We start from the raw sequence: 15,319 nt of genomic DNA on the forward strand, positions 1-15,319 counted from the left end.
AAGGAAACACTGGACTGTTTCAGTTTTCTCAAACAAAACTCACCAAAAGTGACCCCTTTTTACAAACCACAAGTACTTTTTTTAAAATTGGCAAAAAGTACAGGGGTCACCTACCCAGTGGTAGGAATCCAAAAGCTGTCAAAATTGACCCATTTTTAGAAAGGCACAGAAAAGAACACCAAATCAACAAAACAAAGAAAACACCACAAAGTAAATAATTAGAATAGTACTAATGTGGTCACTGCCCAGCATACAATTCATTCCATGTGATGCCCACCAGTCATGGAAAGTCTCAAGTGTACGAGTGGGTACCCCATGCTCCTTGTCCAGGGCCACCTGAGCATATTGAAGAAGGAAGGCCAGCAACCAGAATGACCACCACCAAGGTCACATCCAATCTTAGACTGGATAGAAACAGAAATTTTGTAGCACAGAAGGAGGTCATTTGCCCACCTATCTGCCAGCCAAGAAAAAGATATCCAGCCTAATCCCACTCTCCAGTTTTTGGCCCACAGTCCTGTAGATTACAGCAATTCAACAACGACACAAGCTTTTTTCAATGCAATAAGTACTTGTGCTTGAAAGATTTCTCCTCAACTCCTCCCTAAACCTTCGCCAATTTCTTAACATCTATGCCCTTAGGTTATTGATCTTCCTGCTAAGGCAAAGAAGCCCTACCTAGCCTCTCAATCGAAGGCCCCTCATAATTCTGTATGTTTCAGTTTCAAAGAAAACAATCCCAACTAATCCAATCTTTGCTCATTGCTAAAATTCTTCATTCTTCGCAGCATCCTTGTAAATCTCCTCTGTATCCACTTTAGTGTGATCACATCCTTCTTGTAATGTGGAGTCTTGTGCTCTAGGCTTAACTAGTACTTTATCCAGTTCTGGTATAATCTCCCGGCTCTTAAATTCTATGCCTTAGATAATAAAGGAAATTATTATGTATCCTTATTGATAACCTTAGTATTTGTCTTGTTAACTTCAAGGATATATGGACATTCACTCCAAGGTCAAAGCTAACTTCTTATTGTCCGAACATTTCTTGTACAGTCCCTTGCATCCTTTGTCCTCCTCAATGGTAATTTCATAGTTATATGGATTGAATTCCATTTGGCACTTTTCTACCCACCTCACTACACCACTGATATCCATCTGAAGTGTACAGCTTTCTTTTTATCAATCACACACCAGATTTTTAAATCATCTTCAAATTTCTTCATTATACTACATATTTTTAAGTTTAAATCATTAACATTTACCATGATGACCACCTTGGCCAAGCCCAGGAACAGCATCTTCAGAGAATGGAACAAAGGCTGCAACATCTCACACTCCATGCAGAAGTGAAACATGGATTCATTCAGGCTGCAGAAGGTGGCTTGGGAGGCAGTGACGTAACTTAAAAACCTACCTGACAGAACTGAACAGTGCAAATTAACTGTGGGCATATCTGGATGGAAGGCCAGGATGAGGAAGAGCAGATTTTGTAGCAATAGCCCTTCCAGAAAATCCTTCTGTGTAGTGAAATGGTACAAGAAATGAAATGAAATGAAAATGAAATGAAATGAAATGAAAATCGCTTATTGTCACAAGTAGGCTTCAATGAAGTTACTGTGAAAAGCCCCTTGTCGCCACGTTCCGGCGCCTGTTCGGGGAGGCTATTACGGGAATTGAACCGTGCTGCTGGCCTGCCTTGGTCTGCTTTAAAAGCCAGCGATTTAGCCCAGTGTGCGAAACAGCTAAAGAGGCAATTTCCATAAGACAGTTTAAGTTATATGGGAGGTGAAATATTTGTACGTGGTGCTGCTCTGAGACCAGATATGGCCCATCTGGTTACCAGCAAGCATCTATTAATTATCACCATGGTGTGAAATCGTGACTCAGTGATATCTACCAACAACTTCATCAGCTAACCACAGTCATGTTCAACTGTTTACAGGAGACCTGTTTTTGAAATAGTACAAGAAAAAGCATTGATTAAAAATGATGTTATGAGTCACCTGATGTTTGATATAGTCAGTTGACCACTCCTCTGGAAAGTTTCAATATGAATTGAAATGCAGAACAGTCGCATGAAATGTCATGGCGGGGCTGGGGGGAGAGGAGGGGGTGTAGGGGGGGGGGGAGGGGAGTGTCAAGGTCCACTTCAATTCAAACGGGAACTCTCTTGAAAGGATGGCATTAAGAAATGTAAAGTGGAGGAGTTCCGGGTGCGGCGATGACCAGCTAAGTCGCACGTTTCGGCAGCTCCCGGTGGAACGGACTTTTGGGCTCATAATAAGAGCCCCAACGGCAATTTTAACGGCTAAAAGCCATGTGCGGTAAACCAGAAGGGAATCCCCCCTGGATACGGATGGAAAAAGGAGAGGAAAGTGGCCGGATTGCGCTGGATCCTTTAGAGCAGCGGCAAGGAAGGCAAGCAAAAACCAAGATGGCGCCGGAAGGTGGCAGTTTAATATGGGGCCCTGAACAACACGAGTTTTTGAAACGCTGCGTGGAAGAGCTTAAAAAGGAGATGAAGAAGGAGCTGTTGTCCCCGATATTACAGGCGATTGAAGGGCTAAAAGATGAGCAAAAGACCCAGGAGCGGGAGCTTCGGGTCGTGAAGGCAAAGGCTGCCGAGAACGAGGACGACATACAGGGCCTGGTGGTGAAGACGGAGATGCACGAGGCACACCATAAACGATGTGTGGAAAGGCTGGAGGTGCTGGAGAATAATGCGAGGAGGAAGAATTTAAGGATTCTTGGTCTTCCTGAAGGTGCAGAAGGGGCGGACATCGGGGCATATGTGAGCACGATGCTGCACTCGTTAATGGGAGCGGAGGCCCCGACGGGTCCGTTGGAGGTGGAGGGAGCATATCGAGTGATGGCGCGATGACCGAGAGCAGGAGAAATTCCCAGAGCCATAGTGGTGAGATTCCTCCGTTTTAAGGACAGAGAGATGGTCCTCAGATGGGCAAAGAAAACTCGGAGCAGTAGGTGAGAACGCGGTGACCCGCGTATATCAAGACTGGAGTGCGGAGGTGGCGAGAAGGAGGGCGAGCTTTAATCGGGCCAAGGCGGTGCTTCATAAAAAGAAGATTAAATTTGGAATGCTGCAGCCGGCAAGACTGTGGGTCACATATCAAGGGAAGCACCACTACTTTGAAACGGTGGATGAGGCGTGGACATTTATTGTTGAAGAGAAATTGGAATAAGCGGGTTATTAAAAAAGAACGTTTGAGACAAAGTGGTGGGGCGAATATGGGGGGGCGAAGAGGGGGAAAAAGGGGGGAGAGATGATTTTTATGTTGTTAATCCTGCGACCCGGTAACTTTTCTCTCTTCCACAGGTTGTGGGGGAGGGAGGAAGGGAGGTGGAGGAGCTGGGGGCGTTGGCCATTGGGGGCGGGGCCAAAAGGGAAGCGAGGGCTTTGTTCCCGCGCTATGATAATTATGGCGGGAATAGGGAAGCAGGAAGGAGGGGGCGTCACACGGTGCGAGCCGAGGTCACGGGGGGAAGCCGAGATCGGCCAGAGTTTGCTGACTTCTGGGAGCAACATGGGGGGTGTAACTACGCTAGTGGGGGATCTAGCGGGGGGGTGGGAGGGGGGATTTACTGGGTCGCTGCTGCTGGGGAGAAGGGGGAGCGGGTATGGGGTGGGGTGGGCGGGGCGGGAGGGCACCACCTGGGGGGGACACAGCTGCGTGGGAACCGGGTGAGGAGCTGGATAAAAGGGGATGGCTAATCGACAAGGGGGGGGGGTAAAGAGCCCCCCAACCCGGCTGATCACGTGGAATGTGAGAGGGCTGAACGGGCCGATAAAGAGGGCACGGGTACTCGCACACCTTAAGAAACTTAAGGCAGATGTGGTTATGTTACAGGAGACGCATTTGAAACTGATAGACCAGGTGCGAAAAACAGGGAGGTGGCTATACTAGTGGGGAAGCGGGTAATGTTTGAGGCAAAGACCATAGTGGCGGATAGTGGGGGCAGATACGTGATGGTGAGTGGCAAATTACAGGGGGAGGCGGTGGTCTTAGTGAACGTATATGCCCCGAACTGGGATGATGCCAACTTTATGAGGCGCATGTTAGGACGTATCCCGGACCTAGAGGTGTGGAAGTTGGTAATGGGTGGAGATTTTAACACGGTGCTGGAACCAGGGCTGGACAGATCGAGGTCCAGGACTGGAAGGAGGCCGGCAGCAGCCAAGGTGCTTAAAGACTTTATGGAGCAGATGGGATAGACCCATAGACTCCATAGACCCATGGAGATTTAGCAGACCTAGGAGTAAGGAGTTTTCGTTTTTCTCCTATGTCCACTAAGTTTATTCGCGAATAGACTTTTTTGTTTTGGGAAGGGCGTTGATCCCAAAGGTGAGGGGGACGGAGTATACGGCTATAGCTATTTCGGATCACGCTCCACACTGGGTGGACTTGGAGATAGGGGAGGGAAAAGAACGGCGTCCACCCTGGAGAATGGACATGGGACTAATGGCGGATGAGGGGGTGTGTCTAAGGGTGAGGGGGTGTATTGAAAAGTACTTGGAACTCAATGATAATGGGGAGGTCCAGGTGGGAGTGGTCTGGGAGGCGCTGAAGGCAGTGGTTAGAGGGGAGCTGATATCAATCAGGGCACATAAAGGAAAGCAGGAGAGTAGGGAACGGGAGCGGTTGCTGCAAGAACTTCTGAGGGTGGACAGGCAATATGCGGAGGCAAGGGAGGAGGGACTGTACAGGGAAAGGCAAAGGCTATACGTAGAATTTGATTTGCTGACAACGGGTACTGCAGAGGCACAGTGGAGGAAGGCACAGGGTGTACAGTACGAATATGGGGAGAAGGCAAGCAGGTTGCTGGCCCACCAATTGAGGAAAAGGGGAGCAGCGAGGGAAATAGGGGGAGTGAGGGATGAGGAGGGAGAGATGGAGCGGAGAGAGTGAATGGAGTGTTCAAGGCATTCTATGAAAGATTATATGAAGCTCAGCCCCCAGATGGGAAGGAGAGAATGATGTGTTTTCTGGACCAGCTGGAATTTCCTAAGGTGGAGGAGCAGGAGAGGGTGGGACTGGGAGCACAGATCGAAATGGAGGAAGTAGTGAAAGGAATTAGGAGCATGCAGGCGGGGAAGGCCCCGGGACCGGATGGATTCCCAGTTGAATTTTACAGGAAATATGTGGACTTGCTGGCCCCGCTACTGATGAGAGAACCTTTCCACACATGCTGCCAGACCTGCAGAGGTTTTCCAGCACTATGTTTTTTTTCCAGATCTGCAACATCCGCAGTACTTTGCTTTTGTGTCAATTGAAAATTCCGGACTGGAGGATGACCGCTGTGCTGAGTAGTTTTTCTTTGCACGATCCAATTTGAATGAATGGGTTGCAGATAGAATGGCGAATATCCTCAAAAGTTTCATTGTTAGTGGCTTTAGTGACTGGCACAGAGAAGGGAAAAGGGACTGCGCTGAACAGTGCCAGTCTATAGGGGTGGGATCTACTTAAAAACAGGAACGGAAACAAACTCAGGGACAACCCGAGTGCCTCCCGCGCGCGCGATGTGAACCAGCTGCAAATCAATTGTTGCCCCAGCCAGAGCACGCGTGACCGCGGCGGCCAGCCATTGCGCAAGGGTGCGGCGTGGCCGGCGGCGGGGGCGTGGCCAGCTGTCAGCAGAGGGGGCGTGGCCGGCGGTGGGGGCGGGGCCAGGACCAAAGGCCCGGTGCCAGCGGCGCGCGCGCGATCGGCACACAAGTGCGCACCAATCAGAGACGTCGGCGGTGAGTGGGGTCCAGGCGCGTGCGCAGGAGATCGTGCGAGTGGAGCAAAGCGAGAGGAGCAGTAGCGATGGCACAGGTAAGGGAGCGGGCTCGGCTCTACCGGCACTCATGGCGGGGTTTGCTATTCTGATGAATAGAATGTGGACGGGTTTTGCAGCTGCAGTTAGGGGCGAGTGTGTGTGTGTGAGAGAGAGAGAGAGAGAGAGGGGCGACCTCTCTGCCCGCACTCCTGCCAGCTGCAGGAATCCCGGCACTGAGTGTGGGCTCCGCTTCCCTGTGGCCGGCCTCACTTCTTCCCCACCAGTGATGCTGCTGCCATTGTCCTGGACCGCTGAGTGTGGTTCGCCACCTTCTGTTGCGGGCAGGGAGGAGCGAGAGACACCCCAACTGGTTCTGGAAGGAACCCTTTCCCTCTTCATTCAAAACCTGTAACCCCCCCCCGTGTCCCTTTTTTTTTTGCTGCTCAATGCGGGGTTCGAGGATGAATTTCCGGGTTGCCACGCCGGCCTGGAACGAGTGGGCACGTTTCTCTGACGCGGCCCCCGTTGCGGGCTGCAAAATCCGACTTTTGCAGCCCCAATGGGTTGTGTGCAAAATGGGGATAAGCGGACTTTGTGCACCCGAGAGATCTTAATTCTGCATTGAAGCTCTACAAATATGTTTTAAAAACTTCTGGATTGCGTGAATGATAATTGCTACCGTCAAACTGTGGACGTTGGTCATTGGCCCTGGAATTATAGTCTACCTTCCGCCCCACTGAACAAACAGTGATTGAGCAATTAAATATTCCTACCGCAATCTAATTATCATGAAAATTGGCTGCCTCCCAATTTTATCTGTTGTCTTTGTGTAGTGCTCCTTTCATAACTGTGTTCATGCTGAATTTTTAGAAATAGGGCTAAGTAAATTGCAGAACCAGAAATGTTGCTTATAAGTCTCAATTTTTCCAGAAATGGGGTTGAACTAGTTGTCCGCTGTTTCCTTTTTAATTCTGCATTCTTTGGACTTATTAAATGGAGATGACGGTTGTACTGGCGGTAATGGGCAGGGTGAGAGATGAATAATTTTATTGGGGACCAGGACTTCAAAGGTGGAGGAGAGGATACAATTAGGTAAGTCATCAGCTGCAATGTGTCAAATGGAGAGCCAAAGGCAAGATAGTTGGGATTTTGAAAGTGCAGTTGGGAGTGAGTTGGGAAGGATAAAGAAGAAAGTAGGATTGGGCTGGGGGGGTGGGGTGAAACAAAGATATTATCAGAGCCTCATCTGTAATAGATACGATCAGACCTGCAAAAGCATATGAACTGGCAAGGTCAAGGGGTTGACCATGAATATGCAGGCAGAGATTTAGAGAGGATGGGAGGGCAGTGAACTCAGGACCGAGAACATAATGAGCTGAGATTAAGATGAAATTACCATGTATGAGAAGTAATTTGGAGCAGAGGCTGAAGAAGGAGGAAGGCAGTGACAAAATCCTTGTGATAACATTTTTATCGTACTTGGGAGGGTGGTACAGAACAATGATTTTTGAAGGAGATCAGGGGATAGAACAGGGTGTGATGCTTAAAGGAGGAGAGGGTCTGAGGATTAGTGGGTCAGATCAAGGCATGATCTTGTGATAAGTACCACACTAGCACGTGGTGGTCATGATGGGGTGAGCCCCGTGAGGAAGCTTCATTAAGGAGTAAGGTGTCATCGCCCCTCAGCAAGGTTTCCACGAATGTCATAATGCAGTCATCCACAGTAAATAGATACAAAGTCCTTGTTTACGAGTGAATCAACGTTCTCGTGGGGAAAGTGGCAACGTGGTGGGGACTGATCTGTTGGCAGAATCCACAGAATCTGCAATGAGATAGACAGGAAGAAGGTGGGGAAGGTTAGCCCCCACGGGACGGAAGGTTTATGAAAGCGAGGTGAAGCAATTGGGTTGGTGCTTGTAATGAGCCAGTGCTGAGTGCCTCAATGAGCTTGTTGAAGGATGAAAAGAAAGACACAAAGGGAAAATAGCGAGTCAAGTCTGGGATGAACAGTTGGAAGGTTGAGGAATTCTAAGGGTTGGGGTAGGGACGTGAGAGAAGCAGAGTATGAGAGTGGAGAAATGAAATGAGGCATGACAATAGTAAAGAATCCATGGAATCTCTACAGTGCAGGAGAAAACCATTCGGCCCATCGAATCTACACTGCCCCTCCAAAAGAACACTACGTAAGCCCACTTCCCCGCCCTAACCTATAACTCCGCGCATTGATCATGGCCAATCCATCTAACCTGCACGTCTTTAAACTGTGGAAGGAAAACCCATGCAGACACAGGAAGAACGTGCAATCTCCACCCAAGGCAGGAATGGAGCCCACACCTGTAGTGCTGTGAGACAGCATTGTGCCACCGTGCTGAGGCTGAAACGTTTTCTATCTATCCTGTAGACCGTTGTTTTTCAAGCTTTTTTTCCCCTGGACCCTTTGCCAACTGGCCTACCTTTGGGACCCACATCGGCCGACCTTTGCAACACACGCTACGTTCGCTTACCTTTAATGCAAAAGGGGGAGGCTGCTTGGTCCTTGCGCTCTCAATCCAATCAGGTTTACAGGAGGAGAGGACAAATGCATATTTCAGGTGTGGACCTCAGCTAGTTCCTTCGTGCTGTCTTCATCTTTGTGAGAATGGAAAAAGTGTACATGTAGGTCGTTGTAAAAGGCAAAAGCAACAAAATGCTTGTTTTACTCAGCACTGGATATTCCCGATAGGCTTTTGGCATGTTTCTCATGTGCTGTCACAGGTCAGGTACAGCAGCATAATCTTTTCCTTTGGAGTCAGCTGTAAGTTAATAACTGACTCCAGGGTCTCGGCATCGAAAGGAATTTTTCAACCACCACTTCCAAAATCTGAAATTTCTCTCAAAAGAACAGTAGAATTCCTACAGTGGAGAAGGAGGCCGTTTGTCCCATCAGGTCTGCACCGACCCTTGAAAGAGCACCCTCCTTAGGCCCACTTCACCGCCTTATCCCTGTAATCCCACCTAACCTCCACATCTTTGGACACGAAGGGGCAATTTAGCATAGCCAATCATCCTAACCTGCAGATTTTTGGACTATGGGAGGAAACCGGAACACCCGAAGGAATACCATGCAGACACTGAGAAATTGCAAAACTCCACACACAGTCGCCCAAGGCCAGAATTGAACCCGGGTCCCTGGCGCTGTGAGGCAGCAGTGCTACCCACCATGCCACCATTCGCCAGTACCTCCCGGAATATGACGCATGGACTTTTGCATCCTTATTTGCATTGGCACAATTGACAAAACCATACCTCAAAAAATAATCTTTATTCTACTTTGTTCCCGAATTAAGCTTTTTAAGCTGTTAACCAGAAGCCCTTTGTACAGAGCTCACGCCAGCACTGCTATGGCCTGCCGTGGATTCTCCTGAGCAGCTCTCTCCAGATTGTGATGGGAGATTCTGGCCGCTCGGCACTCTGCCTATTTGTGTCCCTGGCCCCTCTTGTAACTAAATGATTAATCTTCACAGTCCTCTTGCCTTGCTTGACAACAGCTAGAAAATGTAAGACGCACTCCTCTGTCATTTGGGATCAAAAGCATGTACATAGAGGGTACTTGACGTCAAGTGTATATGGAGAGGGCATGTGACTTGCTCACTATTGCTGCTGGAAAACTTCACACAGCCTCGCCTCCTTCTCATTTCATAAGCGGCAGCGGCCGCCATTCTCAATAAAAATGCCGGTAACAGCCGCAACCCTCCCAACATCCGCCCATGGTTTGCGACCTGCACTTTGGAAAAATCCTGCTAACGATGATGTCCACTCTACTAGGAAGCTTGCTCTCGACAAGGTGAAGGATGATGGTGATAAAGATGGAGTAAAGGGTGGGGGTGATGACATCCCCGCTTGATCGGTAAGGTTTCTGTCTTATTTCCACTGGTGAGGACTGTTGCCGACGTCTTGTCGTGGAGTTGGAGGATGTTGATGTATTTCTCTGGACAGCCGGCCTTTGATGGGGCATTTCCCGATTGAATCAAAAACCAGATCAATGAAGGCCCTGATGCTGTGAGACAGCAGTGCTACCACTGGGCCACCATGCTGCCCTAGAGTTTAGGATGGGTAAAGAGGAAAGAAGTTAATGTGATGCATTGCAAGATATGACCTTTTAACAAAGTATTTTCAGTTTAATCACAAGCTAAATTCCTTTTGAAGAGGGCTCGATATGTTTTGAACCTAATCTACACAATTTAATTGGACGTTGTGTTGCCTGCAGCTCACTTGAACTAAGCTCCAGAGGAGCACTGACACAAAGTTATAATCTTTACTTCGTTCAGTTACACTCGTTATCAGTTGAATGTTGTAGAAGAGTTGCAATTTATATCCAGTCGTGGCTACAGTCACCACTACAAGGAAGGTAGATGAAAGGGACAAATAATTGTTTGAAGTATATTTCTCATATCAGCTAAAGGGCTGAAAGTCACCAAGCTACTAAATTACATGCCACATACTTCAGAGAAGGGGATGTATATCCCTGTAATTGGCCTTTGATGTGCATGCTTCTGCCACTAACGTAAATTTGCTCATACAGTTCTTGGAATGAGCTTCTTGCAGACAAATATGGGTAAAAGAATGATGAAACGCAGACTGTTATTGGTCTCTCATTGACCATGGTACACTTGCTATAACAAATCATTTACATCTGATGTAAAATATTGCCTGTTTGGGTTTGTTGGCCTCCCTAGTATGAAGCTATATTATGGAGCCTACATAATGCACACAAACAAGTATCTTGGACAGGATTTGATCGTTGACCATATATATATTAGAAATCTGATGTACCATTCATTCTGTCTTAGGCAGATTTTGAAAAAGCAGCAGAAGAGGTTAAACAGCTCAAAGAGAAACCATCTGATGATGATATGTTGACTATCTACAGTCTGTACAAACAGGCAACTGTCGGAGACGTTAATACAGGTTTGTTAGGAGTAAAGCTCAACGCGAATATCATTTATTGTGGAACTGCTGTTCATCTATTAAAACACCTTTTCTCTCTCTTTCTCCTCCTGCCCCAACCAAAGCTCGTCCTGGTATGTTTGATTTGCAAGGAAAAGCCAAGTGGGATGCATGGGACGGCCGTAAAGGTTTGTGCAGAAATTCTCAATAAACTTGTTTCTTTATAAATTCTACAAAAGTGAAGGCTGCTAATTATCCATAACAATCTATATGGTTTGAAGTGATCCATCAATTATGCCATGTATCAGATGCAGCATGTTCTAATTACTTGTAAAGTCTGGTAATTATTCTGTGATATTGCTGTTCTTTTTAAAAATCTATCCCTAAACCAGTAACATGAGCTTTATAGCTCATCGGAAATCTGACTTGGCCTCTGACCATAAATACTTAGTGGAACATTAAGTTGTAAAGATGCCTACAAGAGTAGCTAGAAATATTTGAGACAAACTGCGTATAATTAAATATCCTATAAATGTAAAACGATGGATTAAAAGATCTTGCATTTGTGTCTGCTGTAATTTGTTAGCTGATCCTATGTGACCTGTTATTTTGGTAGTGGGGGGGGGGGAGAACTTACATGGAAGATAGGAGGAGGCCTTTTGGCCCTTCGAGCCTGCTCCACCATTTATCTCGATCATTGCTTAATCCTGCTTTCTCCCCATAACTTTTGATCGCATTCGCCCCAAGTGCTCTATCTAGCCACCTCTTGAATATATTCAATGTCTTAGCCTCAACTACTTCCTGTGGTAATGAATTCCACAGGCTCACCACCCTTTGTGTGAAGAAATGTCTCCTCATCTCTGTCTGAAATGGTTTACCCTGAATCCTCAGACTGTGACCCCTGGTTCTGGACCCACCCACCATTGGGAACATCTTCCCTGCATCTACCCTGTCTAGTCCTGTTAGAATTTTATAAGTCTCTATGAGATCCCCCCCCCGCCATATTCTTCTGAACTCCAGGAAGACCACTCCTAACCTAGTCGATCTCTCGTATGACAGTCCCACCATCCCTGGAATCAGTCTGGTAAACCTTCTGCACTCCCTCGTGAGCAAGAACATCTTTCCTCCGCAAAGGAGACCAAAACTGCACACAATATTCTTGGTGTGGCCTCACCAAGACTCTGTATAATTGCAACGACACATCCCTGCTCCTGTACTCGCAACCTCTCGCAATGAAGGCCAACATACCATTAGCCGCCTTTACCGCCTGCTGCACCTGCATGCTTACCCTCAGTGACTATTGCATAAGGACCCCAAGGTCCCGCTGCACACTCCCCTCTCCCAATTTACAACCATTCGGGTAGTAATCTGGCTTCCTGTTTTTGTTTCCGCAGTGAACAACCTCACACTTATCCAAATTATACTGCATCTGCTATTGATTTGCTCACTTACCCAACTTGTCCAGATCATGCTGTAGGATCCCTGCATCCTCGTCACACTTCACCCTCCCACCCAACTTGGTATCATCTGCAAATTTTGTGATGTTATATTTTGTTCCCTCATCCAAATCATGAATATTTATTGTGAATAGCTGGGGTCCCAGCACCGATCCCTGTGGTACCCCACTAGTTACTGCCTGCTCATTTGAAAAGGACCCATTATTTCCTACTTTGCTTCCTCTCTGCCAACCAGTTTTCTATCCATCTAAATACACTTCCCCCCCCCCCCCCCCCCATCCCATGAGCTTTAATCTTGCACAATAATCTCTTATGCAAGACTTTGTCAAACACCTTCTGTAAATCCAAATATACTACATTGACTAGCTCCCCCTTGTCAACTGTACTAGTTACATCTTGAAAGAATTCCAACAGATTTGCAAAGCATGATTTCCCCTTCATAAATCCATGCTGACGGGGCAGCACGGTGACACAGTAGTTAGCACTGCTGCTTCACTGCACCGAGGTCCCAGGTTCGATCCCGACTCTGGGTCACTGCCTGTTTGCACATTCTCCACGTGTTTGCGTGGGTTTTGCCCCCCAACCCAAAGATGTGTAGGGTAGGTGGATTGGCCTGCTAAATTGCCCCTTAATTGGAAAAAATGAATTGGGTACTCTAAATTTTAAAAAAATAATCCATGCTGACTCTGATTGATCCTGCCACTGCTTTCCAAATGTTCCGCTATAAAGTCCTTGATAATGGATTGAAGAATTTTCCCCACTACCGATGTTGGGCTTACTGGTCTATAATTCCCTGTTTTCTCTCTACCTCCTTTTTTGAATATCAGAGTGACATTAGCTACCTCCAATCTGCAGGGGCTGTTCCAGAGTCTATAGAATCCTGGAAGATGACCACCAATGCATCCACTAATTCCAGAGCCACCTCCTTAAGCACTCTGGGATGCAGATTCTCAGGCCCTGGGGATTTATCTGCCTTCAATTCCATCAATTTTCCCAGCACCATTTCTCTACTAATATTGATCTCCCTCAGTTCTTCCCTCTCACTAAACCTTTCATTTTCCAACGTTTCTGGTATCTGATTTGTGTCCTTTTTTTGTGTAGACAGAACCAAAGTATGTATTCAATTGCTCAGCCATTTCATTGTCCCTTATTATACATTCCCCTGTTTCTATCTGTAGGGGCCTACATTTGTCTTTACCAATCTCTTTCTCTTTATATACTCTCTATAGAAACTCTTAGTGTCAGTCTTCATGTTCCCTGAAAGCTTACCATCTTACTGTATTTCCCCCTTAATCAGTACCGTGGTCCTTCTTTGCTGAATTCTAAACTGCTGCCAATCTTTAGACTTATTAATTTTCTTGAGCAATCTGTATGCTTCTTCCTTGGATCGGATACTACTTCTAATTTCCTTTGTAAGCCATAGATTGGCCCTCTTACCCATTTTGCTTTTGTGCCAGACAGGAATGAACAGTTGCTGCAGTTCCCCCATGCGTTCCTTGAATGTTTACCATTGCCTATCCACTGTCATCCCTTTTAAGTAATTTTCACCAATCTATCCAGGCCAACTCGCGTCTCATATCTTCATAGCTTCCTTTATGAAGATTCAGCACCCTAGTCTCCGACTCAACTACTTCACTCTCCATTTTGATAAAGTTCTTATCATGTTATGGTCGCTCATCCCCAAGGGGTCACGCACACCCAGATTGGCAGTGATTCCTTTTTCATTACACAGTACCCAGTCTAAGATGGCCTGCTCTCTAGTTGGTTCCTCCACATATTGGTCAAGAAAACCGTCCCTTGTATACATTCCATGAATTCCTCCTCTACTGCATTGTGGCAGTCGGTCAGATTAAAATCACCCATGATCACCAATATCCCCTTATTACATGCATCTCTAATTTCTTGTTTAATGCCATTCCCATCATCAGCATTGCAGTTTGGGGGTCTATATATGACACCCACAATACTTCTTGGTATTTCTCAACTCTACCCATACGGACTCCACATTGTCAGATCTAATATTGTTTCTCACTATTGTGTTAATTTCCTCTTTAACCAGCAGTGCCATACAACCACCTTTTTCTTTCATGCCTGTACTTCCTAAATACTGAATACCCTGGGACATTCAGTTCCCATCCATTAAATTCATTACAAAATTGATAACCTGGTGATTATTGTGACCATTGTACCAAAATAAATGTTTTGTATTTTTATATGGAGGTGCTTCAGTGAAAATTTAGAATCTTGTGTAAAGATTTTGATTTTTTAATTCAATTTAAGAGGGCAGTTTGATTTAAATTTTTACTTTTGACCAATTTAATGGAGCTAGCTTTGACTTGGGCAGAATCGCATTTATTAGATTATGATGCATTTTAATTAGCAAAAAAAAAAGTTTAACCGTATACAGTTGAAAGACAAATTGCAGACAACAGCTTTTTATAATTAATAGGAACACTTAATATTTTTAATAGGAACAAGTAAAGAAGAGGCAATGAAGATGTACATCGCAAAGGTTCAAGAGCTGAAAGAGAAATATGGCATGAATTAAAATAGGGCCTTTTTAAAGATGGTCTGCCTTTTAGTCTACAATTGCAAGAAAAAAAAGCACTGACTCATTGAGCTACTTTGTTTCCTCTTGATGTGTACAGTGGAGATGATGTCTAATGAAACCAACTGCCTTAACGGTAGCTACATTTGTGATTAATTTTTATACTAAAACATAGTTCATATTGCTTAATAATGCTTAGCCATATTAGTGGATTGAATTCTGACTACTCTGAATGTTGTAAGAAAATAAAATTGCACCACAACTTTAACTAACTACCCATTTGTGTCTGTTTTAAGTATATGGCACCTTAAAATATGTTTTTGCTCACTTGTGGGGAAACTGAGATAGATATCTTAAGAAAATATGAAGAAAGGAAATGGTTAGCACTGCTGCGTCATAGTGCAACGGGCCCAGCGTCGATTCCTGCCTTGGGTATGTTCCAGGTGCTGTGGTTTCTTCCCACAATCCAAAGATGTGGAGATTAGGTGGATTGGCCATGATCACTGCGTGGGGCTAGGGTGGGGGAGTGGGCCTAGGTAGAGTGCTCTTTTGGAGGGTTGGCACAAACTCGATGGGCCGAATGGCGGCCCCCTACACTGGAACGATTCCA

The 15,319-nt window shown here is 46.1% G+C and overlaps 1 protein-coding gene across 1 annotated transcript; it reads left to right on the top strand.

Annotated features, from left to right (window-relative positions):
* The first annotated feature begins 5,688 nt into the window (after window positions 1-5,688).
* dbi (diazepam binding inhibitor (GABA receptor modulator, acyl-CoA binding protein)) lies at window positions 5,689-14,984 on the top strand. Its single transcript, XM_072473163.1, has 4 exons — window positions 5,689-5,834; window positions 10,608-10,725; window positions 10,830-10,892; window positions 14,633-14,984. Exons 1-4 carry the CDS (start codon window positions 5,826-5,828, stop codon window positions 14,707-14,709), a joined length of 267 nt encoding a protein of 88 aa, XP_072329264.1. The 5' UTR covers window positions 5,689-5,825; the 3' UTR covers window positions 14,710-14,984.
* Window positions 14,985-15,319: the final 335 nt, after the last annotated feature.

The sequence above is a fragment of the Scyliorhinus torazame genome, chromosome 2, assembly GCF_047496885.1.
Source record: "Scyliorhinus torazame isolate Kashiwa2021f chromosome 2, sScyTor2.1, whole genome shotgun sequence".
NCBI classification, from domain to species: domain Eukaryota; kingdom Metazoa; phylum Chordata; class Chondrichthyes; order Carcharhiniformes; family Scyliorhinidae; genus Scyliorhinus; species Scyliorhinus torazame.

Coding starts and splice junctions, on each gene's coding strand:
- dbi (XM_072473163.1), top strand. Junction 10,726..10,829: donor TGTCGGAGACGTTAATACAG/GTTTGTTAGGAG, acceptor CCCCAACCAAAG/CTCGTCCTGGTATGTTTGAT. Junction 10,893..14,632: donor TGCATGGGACGGCCGTAAAG/GTTTGTGCAGAA, acceptor TATTTTTAATAG/GAACAAGTAAAGAAGAGGCA.